Source organism: Planococcus citri, chromosome 2 (assembly GCF_950023065.1).
Source record: "Planococcus citri chromosome 2, ihPlaCitr1.1, whole genome shotgun sequence".
Lineage (NCBI taxonomy): Eukaryota > Metazoa > Arthropoda > Insecta > Hemiptera > Pseudococcidae > Planococcus > Planococcus citri.
This window is the reverse complement of record NC_088678.1, coordinates 14,299,742-14,321,465: the sequence shown is the minus strand read 5'-3', so window position 1 is coordinate 14,321,465 and position 21,724 is coordinate 14,299,742. Positions and strand designations below refer to the sequence as shown.

General features: G+C 34.3%; 1 protein-coding gene across 2 annotated transcripts in view; it reads left to right on the top strand.

Moving 5' to 3' along the window:
• Positions 1 to 21,724, top strand: part of Src42A (Tyrosine-protein kinase Src42A) — a 100,694-nt gene that overhangs the window by 59,559 nt on the left and 19,411 nt on the right. For both annotated transcript variants that reach the window (XM_065348740.1, XM_065348739.1), the window contains exons 2-4: positions 16,080 to 16,201; positions 20,947 to 21,110; positions 21,234 to 21,402. In XM_065348740.1, the coding sequence (XP_065204812.1) occupies positions 16,080 to 16,201; positions 20,947 to 21,110; positions 21,234 to 21,402 (455 nt within the window). The remainder of the gene's footprint in view (positions 1 to 16,079; positions 16,202 to 20,946; positions 21,111 to 21,233; positions 21,403 to 21,724) is intronic.

The window sequence follows — 21,724 nt, the reverse complement described above, 5'->3', positions numbered from 1 at the left end:
CTTTTGATTGCTTCTGTCTCTGAGATAATACGCACAAGTGCATAATTCTACCGCTTGTTCGTTTGTTACCGAACGAGAAACATTTTTGTGACCTAACTTCATTTTGAAACTGTTCATCACTGAAATTTTTCGAATTTTTCATTAAACTAAGTTCGTTCATAGTTATAGTTCATTGTTTGGGAATTGTAAAATACGTATAAATGTTGACTTACCGCTAGATATGAGGGAATATTCGTCCCTGAATCTCTGTCGTAGAACTTCGTCTGAGTTTGTTTCATACTTTCGCCTGCTGCAGTGGATGGAAAAGGATATCGTCCTGCAGTTGAGGCAATATGAAAGTAACATTAATATCGCCAGTGCTACTTTCATGCTTGAAAATTTTCAGACGAGTTACTAACGTAGGTAAGTAGAACTTGAGAAATGACGGTGTAAGCGATTTTTATGTGCTTACAAAACAAAGCGCTTGAACGTTTCACTGGTGCAATTTTTAATCAAATTGTAGATTCCTGATGAGGGAAAATTATGTTCATTGTTCACTGGTACCATGTTACAATGTAACATGTTCGCGTGAAATTAAGGATAATTCATTTTTGGGATTAGATGTTCAGCAACAATGAATTTTAAATTCTTACGTTGACACTTCTGATGTGTTGTGAAACATGTGAATTTGTGTTGCAAGCGACTAGACGAGCGACATCGATACCGTTTTCCATCATAAATTATTATTATTTTTTTTATTTGTGATAAATTATTATCATTCGCCTAAACATTAGGTGTACTGATTTTTTTCTCTTTGATGAATATCAGCTTTTTTTTTTTGAGAAGTTCAAAATGAAAATTTTGAAAATTGAACTATTCTAAACCGCTGTGACCACAATTAATTTTACCGATGCCCTAACTTTAAAGATTTTTTTGACAAAATGAGGAGGAGGCATAAAAATTTCCTAAAAATGTTTTTTAAAATGGGAGTGAAAAAGTGAAAAAGCAGTGATTTTTACTTTAAAAATCTAGACATGACTAGATATGCAATTACTCGTAAAAATGGACATTAAGGTGAACATTTATTAGCTGGTATGAGTCATTTTGAAAATTCTTTTTTCAGAAATTTTTCAGTCCTTGTTTTCTTTGAGGAATCCTTATCTCTGCATGTGCACAAAACCCTGTTTTAAAAAAATTCCTTTGATAAAAATCAAATGTTGCCAACTTACTAATCGTTTTTTATAAACTGAAAAATTCATAACTAAACCCCTTCCCCTCCTACTCTTCCGTAGTAATGCATTATCAAAAATATTTGTTCACCTAGAATTTTGAACAAATCCGAAATCCGGAGTTAGGTAATTTTATTTACCTAAATTGAAAACCTTTAATGTAGAATTTTGCCCTCTGATTACAAAAAATTGTAGTTCAAATTTTTTCGAGTAGGTATAGGTACCTCCTGAACTCGTGTCATTCTATGAAAAATCAATAAAAAAGCTTCACTCCTTCCACAGATGCTCGTAAACCCTGCATTTAACCTTTATTTTCAAAATATTTGTCTCGAGCCCGTCAGCACAGTATTTCCCACGATGCTTCCGTGGAATACGTGACGCAATCGTTCGCGGTCTTTAAGACTCGTCGTTATTGATCTGCCACTAGAATCACGATGCACAAAATTGAAAAGTTTTCCAAATATTTAAAGGACATTGTATTGAAACACTCTTCCAACCAAAATTTCTCGTTCTAGAATTAATATTAGTTGAGCGGGGGGAGGGGGAAGCTAAAAAGTTGGAATTTTGGTGATTTTTGATTTTCTTAAAATTGAAGAATTTGGATTTCAGTGACGGTAATTTTGCTTGTGTAGTTTTATTGGGATGTATTCTTCAGGTTTCAAAGAAGTTTTGTTCGGTTTGTGTATTTTTGTGGTTTGAGTGCTCTTTCGACAATTATTTAAATATTAGTATTTGGTGAACGTAACAGACTCCGAACGTTTGCGTTGCGATTTCCACGGGAACGTCGTGGGAAATATTATGTTACGGGCTAATTTCATTTCTGAAAGATGATCCATAAAAGTTGGGTAAATATTCATCGATTGGCTTAGAAATCATCATGCGTTATTTTTTCATGGTATTTGGCCAATTTTTGTGTGAGAGAAGGGGTGAGGGGTACTCTGGTCCTTTTTGTATTCCATGGTCAAATTTGAAACAATTGGAAAACATTTTTCTCAATTCGCGAGTGAGGGGGGGGGCAACAAAATGGTCGAATTGAAAAATGCAGAACTTTGAAGTCTTTTGGTCTGCAATTTTTATTGGGAAATTTTTTTGATGGAGCATGGAGTGTGAAGATGTAGATACTTCAGAAAAGGGTTGAATCCCAGGATACATAGAAGAGCCTCTGAATAAGATATATTGGCAGTTTATTGAGGCAGAATGACATCAAATCGTCTTCGAGATTTTAAATTTCGGCAACTAGTGAATTTTTGGATCAACTGCGGTTACTTTTTTTTCAGCTGCAATCTCTAAAATTTTACCATAATGTTGAAATGGCCCTGACGAAAATCGCACACAATCGAAGATCGAATTTCGCAAAGTATCGCTGCAGTCTATAAGGCAGACGGGTTGCGGGTGTTGTATTTATTTATTTTTTCATCGTCGTCGTCGGGTGTACAACGATCGTTGAAGATTTCGACACAATTGTTTACCATTCAGAAGAGAATGCTAAGAATTTGGTTACATTATCGGCGTATAATTTAAGAGAGGCGTGTATCGCGGTTGAAGAAATAATGGTACTGTACGTGTGCTGCGCGATGATACGAATACGTTTTGAAAATAATTAATCGTCGCGTCGGTTTTGTTCGGTTCGTCGATGTTGAGCAACGATAATAGTATTAATCTACGAGAAGGAGAAGATGATCCCAATCCTCGTATACGCGTAAGTTGGCGACTTGGCGATAAGAGCTAGGGCCATCATAGAGCTAGGATAAAAAATAAAGCTGAACTTTGACCCGGAGATAGACCATGGTGGAAAAGATATAGCTAAATTGTGTGTTAACGGAAGCGATGAGATGGCCAATGGTCTTGTTGTGTATGCGCATTGTTCAACGCTCTGGATTGCATAGGTATATATGTGACCTGTAATCGTCGTAACCAGTTTTTTTTCTTCATTTTTTTTCTTCTTCGCTTCGGTATCGATTATGTATGAACCGGCGTCTTGATCACATCGTGTGTTAGCAGATTATACCGATGATAGCTCACAATGCGGTATTCTGGTTGCCATTTCACCATACATACGCAATGGAACGGAAATAGGTTCGAGATTTATTTTTATACCGATCCGACGACGACCAAGAGACGACGACCTGAGCAGCGTGAAATATACACATACACTTGTACCTCTACCTACGAGTACATGTGCTTATGCAGCTTGAGAATCAGGCAAGATGAAAGATTCTGTGGCCAATATTACGACGAAGACGTCGTTGTCCGTCGAGTATATGTATTATCTACCCAGTTTCCGTAATTCTGTCGTTGTCGATGTGTCGACTCTTTGCTGATTTTTTATGACCGTATACGGTCGACTGGACGACGACGACGACGATGGTTTAGAGTAATGTGCTCGATCCGAGTCCGAACCAATGCTGTAATATGACCTACTAATTGATCACCACACTCGACGACGAACCTTTGCCAAAATGGCGAATGAATGTGCACTGTGCAGTGTGCAGGGTACCTCATCACATGGTACCTGTAGATGGATGTATTTATGTGCACGTACTTTCACCTGCTCGAAAGGCTCATTCGTATAATAACGGTGCATTGAGTTGTTGTCGCTATACGTATACGAGTACGTATTGCTGTGTAGACAACCTTGTAAACTGCGAAGAGCTCAAAACCAGCGATCCATTGCTCAGAAAATCCATTCGTGTGCGCGACCGTCTTCTTGATTTGATTGACCCTTGAGGACCTCGTCGTCATCGTCGTGCTGTACGAGATGTCTGTTTGAACACGTCGTCGTCGTCGCCGATAGGGTAATATAGGCTTCATTGTGTTAACCGAGGTCATGGTTATCGCACTGGTACCAAAAATATACATAGGTTCCTTTTTCGCATTGTTTGTTGTATGGGGAGGGGGAGGTTTTGTCTTTGAAATACGTGTATAAGGATTCACTTTGACGATTACCTACTACATTAGTCATTTGTGCATTTCCCTTGATGAAGCCTGAGGAGACTTTGGAATTCCGGTAGCTGTATGCGATAATTATTATCGACTGTGATTGTTGATGCGGGTCTTCGCGTTAATATGCATATATCGTTAGTTTGATTTGTATGGTTTTTGGAGATTCTTTAGTAGTTGAATGAAAGGCCGTATTGTTTTAGAGGATAGAGTGGATGTGATGGCTAAAATGGGTAAAGTTGTAAGGTCGATCGAGGAAGCTGATGGTGTTGTCGATGTTTTAGGATTAGTGTAGGTTTGTGTTTCGTGACTCAATAATTGTAGCTCGTACATTACTGATTATCAAATTGCTTGCAAAAATTACCTACTAGCGATGGTACAAAAAAATGAATACTTATTCGATTTTTAGAATGTAGGTAGGTTCTTGCGGAAAATATTGGAGCCTTCAAAAGAATTTTCTAAGGTTGAAAAAAAAAAAAAAAAAAAAGAGGCTGGAGTTGAAGATGAGGCACTTTGATGAAAAAATTGCTGACCCAGACAGAAAAATGTTTTTACTCGTGGTGAATTACTTTTTATTGAAAATTGTCTTAATTAGGTTATTTTTCATTTTCACACAATATTTTTAAAAAGTGTGTAAAAATATCTCCCTCAGCTGGTTTTTAAACCAATTGTTCGAAAAACATTTTTATCTCTGTTGCATTTCCCATGAATGAGTACTTTTTTAGTCTATTGATCTCAAAAAATAGTTTTTCACTTCTAATCACTCTCAGTGAGATGGGATCATGAAAAAACAGAAATTCCAAAAGTCCTTTTTTTTTCAATACGTACTATAGACTTTTGATATTCCAATTTCTTTATTCACTCCTTTGTATGTACAATTTTGAAAAAATTCAATTGTGAAGCCATCAACTTGACAACTTTTTAAAACTTTCTTTTTTTAGTAAATGGAAAATGACAAAAATTTACTCTTTTTACGCCTTTGCTTCGACAGAAGCATCGTCATTCTTCTCCTTTTTTCAAAAGTAATTTACAGAAAATTAATTTGCAATATATTTTTGAAAATCAAGACGTTGGAGAAGTGTATGATTGAAATGTTGAAAAACGAAAAATTAAAATGATTAAGATATTTTTTGACACAATTGTACTTCCCCCTCCCCCCACCAAAAAAATCCCGAAGTATCCAATGAAATTTTTTAAAAAAGAATTGATGCGTAGAATATCGACTACCCTTCCTTTACTCTCAGAAAAAAATTGTGAACGCAGTGAGTGTTTAAAAAATATTCTCTCAAAAGTGCTGTTTTTTTGTAGGTATTGAAGTTTTGTTGAACTTTTTGAAAAAAAAATTAAAATTCGTATCTGATGAGACTTCATGACTTCAATTTTTCTTCAAAATTGCTGGATAGAGTAGAGTTTGAAAATTGACTGGAAATTTGGATACTTTGCTTTGTTTTCAAATTGACCAAATTTTGGGCCACCGAAGTTGATTGTTCAATTTATGTAACGACTTCTAGAGTGATTTTGATTGAAAAAATTGAACTTTTGTTGAAGGCTCTAAATTGGTTCGAAATTTGTTGCAGTTAATCGGGTGAATGGGTTGACTCGTCACTTTAGATTTTTGATTAATCGCCATATTATACCTACCTATTTTACCTATTTACTTGGCTCATAATGTCTCAATTTTTTCCTGTTTTAGCTAAAATTGTAAAAAATTCTGCTCTTTTCTATTTTTTAAATCAAATTTTGAAAATTTTCAGCGGTTTTTGTTTCAAAATTTTGACTTTTCCCTTCATTTTTTTTAGTTCTTTTTCTTTATAAAAATCGAAAATTTTTGACTTAAATGCATTTTGACTCCCCCACCCCCCTTACCTATCAGTTGAAGCGTTTAGAAGAAACTTCCTGTCAAGATTGATTACTTTTTGCCAATGTTGTTAAAAAGGCGTACTTTTTGGTTGAAATATTCAAAAAAGTTTTACATTTTTACCAAAATTTCAAAAAAGTCCCTTTTTTGTTTATTTTTTGAATCAAACGTCAAACTTTTTTATTTATCCTTACTTTTTTTTCAAAATTTCAAATATTCTTATCGAGTGTGTTTTTTTTTGAAAATAGTGATAAAATTTCGGATTTCATAAATTTTGATCCTACTCCTCTCCCCTGATTTTTTTTGGGGTGTTTATAATTGCAGGATTATTACACCCGAGGAGAGAAGGATTTAGATTTGCTTTATTAGGTTGGTGTCTTTTAGTAGGGTTATAAATTTTTGAATTTCAGAATGGTTGTCTGGGATGGTCATTGAATTTGGGTCTATTTGGAGAGATAGTCTTTTTTGCTGTAATTTAGGACAGGTGAATAGTAAATTTAATGTTGGATGGATGTAGGTTCATTTTCACAGAATTGACAGGGGGGGTTTTGGATTGAAACATATTTTGAAAATGTTTTCTGCTATAAGTCTGCCTTTTTTGCCATAGTTGGCAAAAAGCTTTGATTTTTTACCAAATATAGTGATTTTTTTTTTAGATCACTATTTCCAAAAGTATTTATTTTTCTTTCAGAATTTTGGATTTTCTCTTATTTTTTAAGATTTTCTAAAAATGAAAAAAAAAATGAAAAAAAATGAAAAAATTGAACATTAAAAAAAATATTTGTCGAAAGACTGGTTTTCGCTCTATTTTCCCATGTCCTCTGTTCATTTGCAGGTCTTGTACATGGGTTAAATTTACAGGAACTTAAGTTGATTGCTTCAGGATGTCTAATAGTCTTGCTTATTTTGCAGCTGTCCTGCTTTTTTATCAGATTTATCAAAATGTCCTGCTATTTTCCGACCAGACTTTAAATTTTCTATTCATTTCCCTGTTTTGTGGAATTTTGAAAAAAATTGGCGTTCTTCCCAACTGACTGCTAATTTTTTTTTTTTAGAAAAATGCAAACATTTTCTGGAAATCTTTGCTTTGTTTTTTAAAGTAATTTTCATTGAATTAGTTTGCATTTTTTTTGTTTTGTTTTAGAACAATTACCTACAAATACGTTGAAAAAGTACCTATGATGAATAATTTTATTAAAAACGCTCCAAATAATATAAAAAATTGAGTTTGTAAAAATATTGTCATCTCCTCCTCCCCCCTCCCAATGAAAAATATTGGTAAATCCACAACACTGGAAAAGTGAAAAAATTAGGTGAAAATTGTTTCACCCCTCTCCTCCTCCTTCCCAAAAAAAGTTGTGAAATGTTTGCAGAATGCTTCGCCGATAAAAAATTGAGACGATAAAGGCATTTTAACACCCCCCCCCCTCCTTCCGAAAAAATCTCAAAAAGTCCAGACATCGAAAACACGAAAAATTGACATGTAAAACGTTGAACCTCCCTTCCCCTCCTCCGTCAAAAATTCGCCTTAAATTGAGAAATCAACTGTGTTATCTCAAAATTTGGTTCTGAAGTGTGAGTGGCATGTCTATCCATGTGCCAAATTTTCAGTTTGATCAGATTTGACGAATGGTAATTGGTAACTGAAGGCCCCTCCTACGTAAATCTACGCATATTTGTCCTCTCATTAAAAATATTTAATTTTCAGATATATTATTTTCATTAAAAATTAATGTTTTTGAAAACGTTTTGTGAGAATTTATGACCTCTGAGGGCTTGCATCATTTTTTTCTCGGTGAGGAGATGAAGTCATTACCCTCTATTCTGATCCTGATAAAGTTTATCGGGTTTCTTCGAATTTCACTCGTATTGCTTCAGTTCATGAAATTTCTTGAAAGCTTATCTCACAAACAGGCCAATAGATCGATATTAAATCGACCGATACCGAATTCTACTCGCCTATTAGCCTTACAGCTCAATCGATCTGTACATTTTACATTACGTCGAATAATCGCGAACATTGTCTGCTATCCACTGTCCAGTGTCCAATGTCCATTCGCTTCACCTGGCACAAGGTGTTTCTCGTTGACGTAAATCTGGCTCGTCGACCATTGATTCATCAAGCCACTGGTGGAGGGGGGGTGAGAGAGGTACAAGGAAGATCGCCGATCAGTGATCGGTGATCGGCTGCTTGTCATGTCGATGTCGGTGTAAGCGCAGCCAAAAGCCAGATACAAAAAAAAAATCATAACGTTCAGTTACGAGACCATCGTCGAGTAAAAGTTATTCTCTCATCGTCGGCTGACTAGAATTAATGAATCGATGGAATACGAGTATATACTAACACTAGTGTGGTCGATTGGAAGATACACGAGGGGAGTACGAATGTCGATATGTTAACCGTGTCATTGCCCTCGTGTAAGTGTATGTACGCTGCGTACGTACGTATACGTATACGTACATAATATCGTTGGATTGGATTGGGTAGGATAGGATGGGATGGATGGTTTCATTGTATGTCGAATCGGAAAAAGAATTAAGGAAAGAGAAAGAGAGACTGTGTTGAGCTTATGTACTCGTATAGTGCTGAAAAGGTACTTAGAAAAAGTAGCATCCATCGAGATGTATCACCTCGTTGGCTTCGTTGGTCATGTCTTATAATATTGCTCGTGTATGGCGAATATGACTTTTTTTTTTGCTGCTTTCGTCCAGACTGTTGATAATTTTCCCATAGAGAGAGAAAGAGAGAACCTTCGTCAGTTCGTCGTAATCGTTCGGTTATTATTACACGTCAACAATCTTCCTTCGTCTCGTAATCGATCCAAAGAGCGCCGTGGTGACTGGTGACTGGTGATTTAGATATCACCTCGACAGGGTATCGTGGAGACAGTGTCGTATAGTTTTATAGGCTTAGGCACAGGTACCCATGCTCACGATGTTTTTAAAGACATAGTTAAAGAGGTACCTACACTTACCAATGCGGAGAGTTTCTTAATCAGTGGGTCATAACTTCAGAGGGAGTCGTGACATTGTTTGTTGGGTTTTTTATTTTGGGTAATTCATTACGAGAGTCTCCTTATGCTCGCTGGATGGAATGTTTGGTGTGTTGCGCTGGTCCTATAAAGAAAAAAAATACACGGGTTGTTTTATTGTTTTGTTTATATTTTCGAGTCTGAAATAAAACCGAGTGTAACGTAAGGGATCACAGTGTTTCTTTCGTATTTTTTCCCTTCATTTGCTTATACGCTTGTTTGGGTATTCGAGTAAAAATAACTGGCTCGTTTTAACGAAAGTGTTGGTTTTAACTCGGTTTTGAAATAAGCCGATGTGTAAGTTATATCAATGTACATATGTATGTACTATAGTCGTGTTTATTTTACATGTTGACACAATTCGAAACGTTGAATGGGTATATACTTTCCTTTGTGGTCTGCTGGAATAAAACTCGTGGTTTTTTTTCCTGTTTACATATTTTCATGTTACGTGTAATGTAGGTACTTATACACTAAAGTTAGCTGGGATTATGTGATGGAATTTTGTATTCGAATAGAAAAGGATTCGTATTCAAGCTGTTCAGGTCTCTCTTTTGTACGCTGTTTTTATGTGTGTTTTTTTTTTTGTTCCATTGTCGAGAGGTATTTTTTATTTTTTGAAAGTGTGGTGGAAAAAATGAGTGGGAATGACAAAGAAAAAAAATGGCTCGGGGTGGGAAAAAAGAGTTGATGTGGAAGTGGGCGAGATTAAAATGCGAAAATGAGGTGAATGGGTTTGGAGGAAAATTGAAAATGTGACCCAAATTAACACCACCCACCGTTTTCCTGTTCCTCGAATGAAAATTAAGTTTTAAAAATCGATGATGCGGAATCGTTTTTTTGAAATGGTGCTCAGATGCAAAGTGATAGTGAAATTATGTAACGAAGAGAAATGAAGGAAATTAATTAGACATGGATTAACCTGTTTAAAAATTGATTTGATCTTTTTCGAAGTGATGAAAGAAATTTAATCAAAAAGGCAGTGAGATTCTCAAGGTTTACAAAATGTTGAAAAATTATCGAAACACGTCAAAAAAAAATTGAAATTTGTGTTAATGTGCAGTTTTTATTTTTAGGTACTAAAAAGTGACTGGATTTTGGTCAATATTCTATCACTACAAAAAAGTAAAATGTTCGATATCATCTCAAATAGACTTCTCAGAAATTAAAAATTCTTCAAAAAAATATTTTTTAAATGAAAGTGTCAACGAATTTTCCTTTTTTGTTCGCTGTTTGTCAGGGACTGCATACAAAATATAATTTCAATTTTTTCTCATTTTTCATGCCTGAGAAATTCTAAAAATCAGTCAATTGGAGCAAAAAACTGTACGAAATATCATTTTGATAGATATACATTCCTCCTCCTCCTCCTCCTTCTCTCCCTCCTCAAAACAAAGGTAAAAATGAGAAAATATCAAACATTTATTTAGGTAACACCATGAACATTTAATTCGTTGTTATTTTTTGGATACTTTGAAACTAAGCTATGATTGGGGGGGGGGGAGAGGTAAATATTGACTTGATGGAGCTCGTGTGCATTTTCATCAGAATTTTTTAAAGCTATTTTGTAACCATTTTTTTGTTCTTTTCGGAATTTGAAAAAACCAACCGAACAAAACATAATGATATTTTTATACTTTCCGCCCCTCCTTCCCTACTTGTGCTAAAAAAGTAAAAGAAAACGAATCGTTTTTGAATGAAAAGTATCCAAGTTGAATTCAATTGCTATTTTTTCGAAATTTTCAATTTCACATTCACCACCTCTCAAGTCGTATGGTTGAAAAGAGTCATCAATTTAGCTCGAAATTGATCTAAATTTGAGAATTGAGGGGTTAAATGGAAAAGGGGCCCTAGTCATTTTTTAAAACTGATTTTTACATGTTCAAATAGACTTAAAATTTTTTTCTACAAGCAAATTGTTTTCCAATTCGTTTTTTTTCATGGAAGAACACTTTAGTATCACTGAGTAAATATGGTGAAATTGATAACAAATTTTTTTTAAATACCTAGGCTTTTTTCAAAAATGTAAAAATTTAAAAAAAAAAGACAAGACCGGCCTTTTTTCATGGAACCCCTCAATTTTGTTCATCGAAACTGGCAGGACTGAATTTTTGTTTTGATTTTCCGAACTTTTCTTTATGAGGGGGATGGTGGTATTTTAAGGGAGGGGGGAGAGGAGGGATTCGTCTCCCAAAATTTTCCCTCATTGATCTTGTAAGTCTCAAAGTATCCAAATTAAAATTCTGAAAATTTTAAAAAGAAGAATTTTTGAAAAAAATCTCTCCTAAAATGGTCTTGATGGTCTTTTAATCCTGAAATATCATCGACGATGATTTTCTATTTCTGCTCCTACCTTTTTTTCTTGTTCGGAAAGGGGATTAAGAAAACATTTCTTTTTTGTTTTTTCATATTATTTGGCTCAAAAAAATATAATGAAATCATTATTGACAAAATTTTCATGGGAGGAGAAAGCATGTGATGATATTTTTCCTTTTTTCTGAAACATTGAGAAGAAAATACTTTTGAGGAATTCAATAATTTTAAAATATTATGGAACGTACGATTTTTTTCGCAACCCTCAAAAAGAGAAAAAAGTGAAGGAAATTAGAAACTTTTGTATTTGATATTTTTTGGCAAATGAACCATTCGAAGTATCCACCTCCAATTTAAACGAGAATCCAAATTTTGAAAAAAGCGTGGTCTGAAACTATTGTAACTAAAATTTCAGCTGCCCCTCCCCCCTCTAAATTGATTTTTTGACCTTTGGTGGATTTTTGAAAATTCCAATTTGGATGGTGATTTTTTGGAATTTTTCCCCAGGTTAAAAATGAATCCATTTCTTAAAAAAAAAAAAAAAAAAAAAAAAAAATGGCGAAAATCAGATTTGAAGCTCATTTTGACTCCTCTAGGGCATACTGGAGCCTGTAATATGATTTTCGATTTCTCCAGGATTTTTGAATTTCTTCAGAATGCAAAGGAAATTATTAAGGCTGCAAAAAATTAAGCTTCGAAGTTGAACATCCATTTTTTGATCTGTTTAGCAAGTTTATCCAAAATTATAACGATTTTCAGGTGGACAGCTCTAATGCGTTTCATTGACCATACTTAATCAAAAATTTCTGCCCATAAAAAATTAATACTAGAGGTGTTTGCCTGGAAATTTATCAGAGTGGAGGCTCCATAGAAAGGCTGGAAATGGTGGAATTTGATTTAGGGGAGGTGATATTGGCTTCGAAATTCATTTTCATAGTTTTTACTGAAAAAGTAAGCACATTTACCCAGGTATTAAAAAAGAATTTCTCAAATTGTCATTTTTAATTTTCAAGAATTCGCCAAAAAATCAAAAAAAATTTGGCGGTTGAAATTACAGTTTTAGGGATTTTTAGCTATTTCATTTTCAAAAAATTGAATTTAATTTCCATTTATAAGATGTATTTGTAAAATCTCATCATAATGTTTTCAAAATCAATACAGTCCACTTATAAAAGTTATATTTGAAGGGCGGTTTTCCAAAAAGCGAAAAGTCAAAAATCATGATTTCAAGATAAATGACGTTTTTAGTGCCCATTTGAAGCCATGGTGCACTTGAAGTATGCAACCTGTCCTGCATGTTGCATTAGCAACTCATACATGTTGGTTTCTCAGTGTAACTAGAGTTCGCAGCGCTTCTGCGGTAGAAAAAGTAAAACTGACTTATCGCCTTTTGGAAAAATGATTTTTCAGTTTTTCATTTGTATGATAAAACCAGTGGTGCAAATTGATGTAAGTCAACTGTAAATCGCAGTACAAAAGTAGAAGACAAAAAAAAATTGATTACAAAAAATTTAACCTGTATTTTTAACAAAAATTATCCACTTTGGTAATCAAATAAAAACAAAAAGTACCTTACCTATATTACAGTACTATCTAAGTATTAAAAAAAAAAAAAACAATTTTCACAGCTCTACTTCAACGAACACGAAGTATTACAGATTACAGTAGGTACAAAAAATTTAACCTATATTAACTCCAAATTCAAATGTTCACTGGATAAATCGTAACTTATCACGTTTTGGAAAAAACAATTGCAATCTGCAACTTACGGAAAAGCTGGATTGCGCGTAAATAAATAGGTATTTTGGGTAGGTTAGGCATTAAATTGGTGAGATACAACCTATAGAACACAATGGCGTGAAAAACTCAATTTTCAAAAAAATTGACTTATCCACTTTTGGAAAACCACCCTTCATTTTTATTCCTTGTTATCTAACAAATTGGTCCTTCAGGCCTGATGTCTTTACAGCCACCATCTGAAACTGGAGATCATCTCCAAGCAAATGAAATCAGCGACAATAGCGACGATGATACCAACACCAGTTTGACAAGGAGTAGTTCAGATGACAATGGGCGCCACTGTAAAATAATGTTTGATGGCTTAAAAAAAGATAAAAACCAACAATGAGCCCCTTTCTGAACTACCTGAAATTATCAACAGAGAATTGAAAGAATTGCAGAATTTAAAAGAGAAGTACTAAGCAAAATCAATCGACTGAGAATTGGATAACAACGTTGACCTGGAAGAATGAAATGAATTTCTGAAAATATACAAATATCTTTGTAATCGACTTATTGCCCGTCACACTTCTCTATAAAAGAATCAAAATCAACGGACTTCATCAATTAGACTTCCACAATCCGATCTGCCGAAGTTCAACAGTGTACAAGGCACATGGATTATAACTTCCGAAACATCTTCACAACAATGGTCTATAATAATGAAAATATGACCAATCTTGAGAAGAAAATTTCTCTGCACAATTCAGACTGGGCACTCAAGTATCGTCCATAAAAATTAAAATATGACCACTCTTGAGAAGAATATTTCTCTGCACAATTCGGACCAGGCACTTGCATAGAGGGCGCTAGTGAGCTGGCAAATGTTTACCTACATTTTTCAGAGGGGGCTTTTCTTATCAGCGTTCACGAAAGCATTAATTTCAATGGTTAAAACTGAAAAATTAATTCGATGTATGTACATTATTTTTACGATTATTATTGCATATTAATCATGACCGAATCATATTTTCATTTCTAACTTGTAAATCCAACATTTTGGTAAAATACCATTGATAAGAAAAACCCTCGTCTGAACTGTCTGAAGAAGCTGGAACAATGGGCACACTAGCACCCTCTATGTGAGAGACTGGTCCGAATTGCCTTGAAGGTGACGCAAAAGATCTCATAAAGAACATCAATATTGCTGAAAACAACTATCTCAGTACTTGGCGCATCATCGATAAACAAATACATCTTATACATGAGCTTATTTAACTTTGCCTAGAAATACAATATTTAGGTAGTATTTTACCACCATTTGATTCAAAGGCAGCCATCTAGATAATAATTTTCTAGAAAATTTTTTTGTCAAATTTTTTTTCTCCCATTTGGTCCAACATTTTTAACAATGACAGATATTAAGGCCAATAAATTGAGGAATAGGAGGGATGAGGGGATTTTTGTCACCTCGTTTCGAGATTCGCAATATTCAAGAGTCAAGTTTACCCCACACACAGATTTCGCATATCTATACTAGATTAGAATCTCGACACCCAGTTGAATTTCATCTCAGTCGATTCGATTATCACTATACTTATCGAATAATACAATCGCCGTGAATGTAGTTCATTTGCATATTATCTCTTCGCATTATTTATAAATACAAATACGTTGTATTTAGTCAGATAGAGAGATACATTATAATATGTATACGAATGTACCACACCACGATAGATTATTTTGCGCTAATACGCAATGTTCACGTATTATGATCGCGAGGTGCTCGTTATCGCGGTTATGAAACGCGATAAAGCGTACACTTTCTGCACCTACTACATATATACGATACATTTATAATATGGAATTATGCTCGTAATATGTATGATGTATTTGTATTTGTAGAATGAGGCATTCATTACGTAGGCAGGTCTAGGTGTAAGACTGTAGGTAGACGTAGAGGTACTCTAGAAGAAAAAAAATGCTATGTACGAAGTTTTATGCATTTAGAAGCGAATCTGTGTAAAGTTACAGTCACACATTGCGCGTGCTTCTCATATCGTTCTGTTCCCATAGCATCGTGCTCTACTGGTGACTCTGACTATACGCTGTTTACAATAATAATTTCACATGTAAATGAGCATGCTCTCTATGTTTATTGTGTGTAATAACTGGGGCGCGATATGATAAGGCGACAATCGCTCTAACGCTCAGCTGTTGTTGTTGATGTTATCTACGTAATGGAATCTCTTCGAAAGCCCACACACACTATACAGGGAGACAGAGAAAGATGAAGAGTTGGAGAACATATTACACATTTAACAATATGATAAAGAAGGATCCCCCATATACGTTTACGTACTCGTACGAGATTTGAAAGAGAATTAAAAAATGCATCTGCATGGTAGCTGAAGGCAGGGAATGAAGAATGGTGGACCGAAAACCTGTGCACTGGTAGTCGTATAAGTTCTTCCATGAAATAGCCTAAGGAACTACGTTAGGTGTACAGGAATGCTGCCGAATGCTGAAGAGCAGAGCGGTCTGTTTCGTTTTGTTCGTTTATAAAACGCGGCGACTATTAATTAAAGTTGATTAGAGAGATGAATTTGAAAAAGGGTATTTTACCTCCTCTTTGACCCCCATTTATTCATTGTGTGATGTGTGTGAGGAAGTTTTTTTGAATATAACCTGGAAATGATCGGATGCTTTGTTGCCATATTGTGCATGAGAACTGAGAAGACTGTATTTGTAGGTAGAGGTGTATAATGCACTATGTTGTTATGTCAAGAGAATGATTATGTAATCGAACTTGGGCACGGTGGGTATACTATTGGTGGAGCTCTGATACTCGCACAGAGAGAGAGAGAGATACCTTGTATTTAATGGTAATTGATTATGCGATTGTCGAATGTATGTATGTACTAGTTATAACTTATAAATGCAGCATTGGACCTTGAAATTATCTAAGTGCTAATATTACCGGTATATTGTTTTTTTTCTGCATTACAGATGGTATTTCGGTAAAATAAAACGTATCGAAGCCGAAAAGAAACTCTTGCTGCCAGAAAACGATCACGGAGCATTCCTTATCAGAGACTCGGAAAGTCGACATAATGATTATTCACTTTCAGGTAAGATACGTTCAGAAATTATGGACAATGATACGATTTTCATTTCATTCGAAATGGATACGAATCTTCTGGTGTATTTTGTGCGTATAAAATCGAGTAAAACCTGCAAGTCCGCGATGTTGTAGCATCCTGAGTGGCGATCGCGCCGATCGAGAAGCTGCTGCAAACGCATCAACTTCAACTGGTTCGAAAAAAACCGTTAATAATGCAGAACTGGTTGATGCTGATGACTTTTGCGCGACGATGACGACGCCTCGATTCCGCAATACGAGGAATAAAAATTAAGCTCGGCTTGATTATTACGAACGATGAATTGTCGATTGTTCGGATGCGATGATATTTTTTTGTAAAGAGAAAATACTCGTACGTATTCGTGTTCGTGTTGCGTAATCGATTCAGTTGGTGCATTGACACGACGACGACGATCGAGTTGGGTGGGTTTTTTAAGGGACTTATAATATGTAGATGTGTTCACGATGAATGGGTTTTGTGAATTTTTCAATGTTATTTGAAAATTGAGAATATAGAATCTTGATATATAATTTTTGCAAAAATGCACAGGTAGTTTATTAGGGTTTTTTGTGAGGGGAAGAGAGGGGGAGAGGAAAGAGAAGGATGTACAGAATTTGTTTCATGGTTCTATGTTGTCAGATTTGTGAGGAAAAAAATTCTCTACCCTATTTTTATTTTCTTCTAGGTTCAAAAAAGTGGTGCAAGAGGCTCTCCGAGTTGAAAAATATTTAAAAAATGTTATACAAATAAAAAAACATATTTTTGTATCGAAAATTCTCAATTTTTGCTGCAAAATTTTAGTGCTGTTTGTAAGGAAGAGCTCGCCCCAGTTCAGTACAGAGTAGAGACGTGCAGTCTGAAAAGTGAAAAGTATGTACTTTTCTTTCAATGAAAAGTTGAAAAGAAAAGTTCCTAGTTTTCATTTCACTTTTCACTAAAAAAAAGCAAGTGACCAATCAATTTACTCATCAAAGAACACTGACCTCATTGATGAAGTCAAATATCTAGTTTCACTCTCTCCACTTCTCCACCTTCGCAATTCAACACCCATATATCGCATTTTGATATTTTTCACAACATTTTTTTCAAAACATTTTTGTGAGTTTTAGATAGGTAAAAAATGCATCAATTTGAAGCTTTTACAGAGAGCTTTTAATTTGAGACTCGCACGATTTACTTTTCACACCTTTTCACACTTTTCAATGAACTTTTCACTTTTCATTTCACCAAAATTACTTTTCTGAAAAGTGCACATCTCTAGTACAGAGCCAACTATCTTGAAGAAATGAAAAAAATAAAGAAAAATTCGGTGAAAGTTTTTCGAAAATTTTCAACAAAAAAAAATTCTGATCCCTCGAGTTACAGTAGATTCCTTGCATGAAGCCCCATAAAAGTTGAAATAAACTGAAAAAATTGAATAAAAATTTTTAAAAAAAGGTTCATTTCTGTGTCAAAATTGCTCTGAATTATACCTACTTTTTGTTTTGCTACAAAAAACTTCCCTGTTTTCTTACTGAGTTGAATTAAGTTCTAAAGGTACTTTTTAAAAAAATCAAAAATTCAATTTTTCCTATCTTTGTTCTTCTATTTTTCTGACTAAGTACTTACAATTTGGCAGAAAAGTCTCGTTTTCTTACAAAAATTGAAAATATTCTTGGCTTTTGTCAAAATTTTCAAAAAGCGTTGTTTCTTGCCAAAAATTGCAAAGAACTGTCGCTTCTTTGCAAAAAATTCTAATTTATATGTTTCACTTTTTATTCCAAAAAATTTCCAAAAGTCTTGTTTTTTTTTTTTGCTAAAATTGTCTAAGTCTCGTTTTTTTGTTAATTAGCTCCCCCCCCCCTCCAAGAAGTCTCAGTTTTTCGACAAGTTGCATAAAAATACCAGCTTACCACTTTTTGATCAGTTATTTGCAAAAAGTTTTGCATTTTCGCAAAAATTGACAAAAATTCTAATTTTTTTCAAATCGTTAAAAGATCTTGATTTTTTCACCTGGACATTCCATGAAATTGCCAAAAAGCTTTATGTTGAAAATAGCTAAAAATTATCGTTGTTTTTTGCAGAAAATTCCAAAAGTTGTCAATAGTCACGCTTTTTTGACAAAAATTGCTAAAAAGAATTGTGCTTTCAGTTAAAATTAATTGTGAAAATCTTGTTTTTTTTTTTGCCTGAAGTTGTCAAAAATTCCAACTTCCATGTCGAAAATGTCAAAAAATCTTGGTTCATTAGTTATTTCTATAATGTTACGAATTTTTTTGTTACTTTTTGGACACTTTTTGATTTTTTTTTCTAACTTTTATAGTTACCAAAGTTGGGCTACTTTTTTTTGGGGGGGGGGGAGGGAATTGAACACGAAGCCCTGTCTTATTTTTTTAATGTGTTTTTTTTTTAATTTTTAAAATTGTTTGGGAGGAGGGGGAGGGTCTCATTCAATTAGGAGAACAATATTGTTTATGGGATCAATTGAGGTTTCTTAAGAAGACGAGGATTATTAGAGCAACTTTGACGAGGAAATGAAACTTTAAAGAAAAATTCTGTTGTTTATTTTTTCAGACTTTTAAGGCTCGATAAAGTTGCGAATTTTTTTGTTACTTTTTGGACACTTTTTGATTTTTTTTCAAACTTTTATAGTTACTAAAGTTGGGCTACTTTTGGAGGGGGGGGGGGGGGGATTGAGCACGAGCCTTGTCTTATTTCTTTAATGACAAAATTATTTCAATTTTTTTTTCAATTTTCAAAATTTTTTGAGAGGAGGGAGAGGGTCTCATTCAATTAGGAGAACAATATTGTTTATGGGATCCAATTGAGGTTTCTTAAGAAGACGAGGATTATTAGAGCAAGTTTGACGAGGAAATGAAACTTTAAAGTAAAATTCTATTCTTAATTTTTTCAGCCTTTTAGGACTCGATAAAGGGGGTCCAACATGATTTGAGGGACCGAAGTGTTTTTTCCCCTTTAAACAAGGATTTTTCAGTTTGATGAAAAAAAACAATTTTTTTATTGCAATGGATTTGATTTTTTGAAAAGGGACGGGGGGTTCTCGATACGGTTTAATTTTCAGTTGATGAGCTCGAATTACAATCATGGTTTTTTTGAAAATCAAATCCAACAATTTTATTATACTTTGAGGGTGGGGGTATAGAAAAACAATTTTTTCCATGATTACATTTTGTATAAACTTTTCGAATGTCCTTTATAGCTCCGAACCTAAATTCATGTAATTCAAATTCCGAGGGGAAATAGTTAGAAGGGGGAGGAGGGGCCAAAGGAAGAGTAAGGGGTGAAAAATGTGAAAAAAATTGAAACGAAGTCAATAATTGCTAAAATTTTTAAAAATCAGTCGTCTCTTTTTTACAAGAAGTTGCGAAATACGAGTAGTTTTACTTTTTTGACAAGAATTGCGAAAAAATATCATTTTCTTTTCTCAATAATTGCCAAAAAATCCTACTTATTGCTTTTTTTCCAAAAGTTTAAATAATTCTTGTTTTTTACCATGAAATGCTAAAAATTGCATTTTTATTTTCAGTTATTAAAATTTAATTGAAACGTTTTTTTCTGCATTGGAATATTTTGCTCACGTTTTGGTAACTTTTTTGGTCAGTTTTTGGGTATTTTTTCGCTACTTTTTCAAAATTTTTCAGCTACCAAAGTTACATTTTTTGAAAAACAAAAAAATAATAACTAATATGTAATAAAATAATAAGGAGGTCTCAGCTTGGAGAAAGTGGATTTTTGCAGCTTTTTTTAGTATGTTTGTGTTACATCTTTTTGGAAATTTATGTGATTATTTGTTCATTCTTTTCTCCCCCCTCCTAGTCCTAGCTTCGAATAAGCGATTTCTTATAATTTTTTGTGGGTTTTATTTTTATTTAATCACTGGAGTCCTCTATTGATTGAACCGAGGGGACTGAAATTTTGCAAGTGATTTATAAAAATACTCGAAGAGTATAGTTTAGAAGGATTTGAAGTCTTTAGCCCCTGTCCACCCCTTGCAGAATGGTGAGAATGATTCTTCGTGTCTTTTTTTATTGTGGTGGGGGGGGGGGGGTAATTTTGATGTCGTTACTGGAGCCCAAACAAATTGACCCAGAAGACTGAAACTTACCATTGTAATAGGTAATTCAAAAGGTGCTTCGAATATGTCTTTAGAAGGTTTGTACCCATTCAAACGTCCAACTTCTTTTCAGCATTGAAAAAACGAATATGTCACCGCTAAAGTCCCTTTTTCGCTCGATTTATCAAAAAAGGAAAATATCGTACTAAAAATAATTTTCCAATTTCTACGAAATTGTGGTATTTTCAACGCTTTTGCTTTTTGTGATATTCGTCTGAATTTTTTTATTTTTCAACGATGTTTGAGATGATGTTGAAATAAAATTAAGATGAAAAATTGTCATAATTTCACTTCCAACTTTTCATCCCCATCGAATGTTTGACTAAATCTGTGCCTGATTGACTTACTATGATAGATGCAGACGTGAATTTTATAATGATCAATTTTTAGGATTTTCAGCTGTGAACATACGTATTTTGAAAACAGTCAGTTTTTCAATATTACGAGTCTAATGATCGTTGAATCAATTTTTTAGATTTCTCAAAACAACCGATTAATTATTTTTCGCGATTCTTCGAATTCATTATTGCGATATTCCCATTATAATCGAGATGTTATGCTTACAAATATCATACGAAATTTACGAAACGATAACTCGATATGTTTGTTTTGATTTCAGTCCGAGACGGTGATACAGTAAAACACTATAGAATTAGACAATTAGACGAGGGCGGATTCTTCATCGCCAGAAGGACCACATTCAGAACTTTACAAGAATTAGTCGAACATTATAGTAAAGATGCAGATGGCCTTTGCGTTAACCTAAGAAAGCCTTGTGTTCAGGTAAATACTCGTACTCGTAATTGGAATTCGTGTTAATCCAGAATTTGCATCCGAACCATCGATCACAGTGATGAGATGGAGTTCGTAATTCGTCTAATCTGCCTTTTCTACTCGTATTTATAGATTGAGAAACCAGTAACGGGAGGATTATCGCACAGTACCAGAGATCAATGGGAAATTGATCGATCGTCGTTGAAATTCGTTCGTAAACTCGGCCACGGCCAATTCGGTGAAGTATGGGAAGGATTATGGAACAATACAACGCCGGTCGCTATCAAAACTTTGAAACCTGGTAAGCGAACTTTTGAAATATTTTTTCAAAATACTCGTAAAGGGAAAAGGGTTATCAGCTCTTCACCTTGTTCGCGCCGCGAGTTGAACTCGACTCAAGTTGGCAAATTATCCTTTTTTAGTATGGTTAGGTTAGCGTCGAGAGGAAGTTTTCTACTCGTATATTGGCGAATTTATGGCTCGTAGCGGTATTGAAATTTACATTTTTATCGGCAATTTTTTATGTATCGTATGTACGAGTATAGAACGGACTGGTTTCGTGATAATGGTCGCCTGCGAGCTACATTTATGGCTTTGGCTATGTACGCAAGTGTTGAAATTCT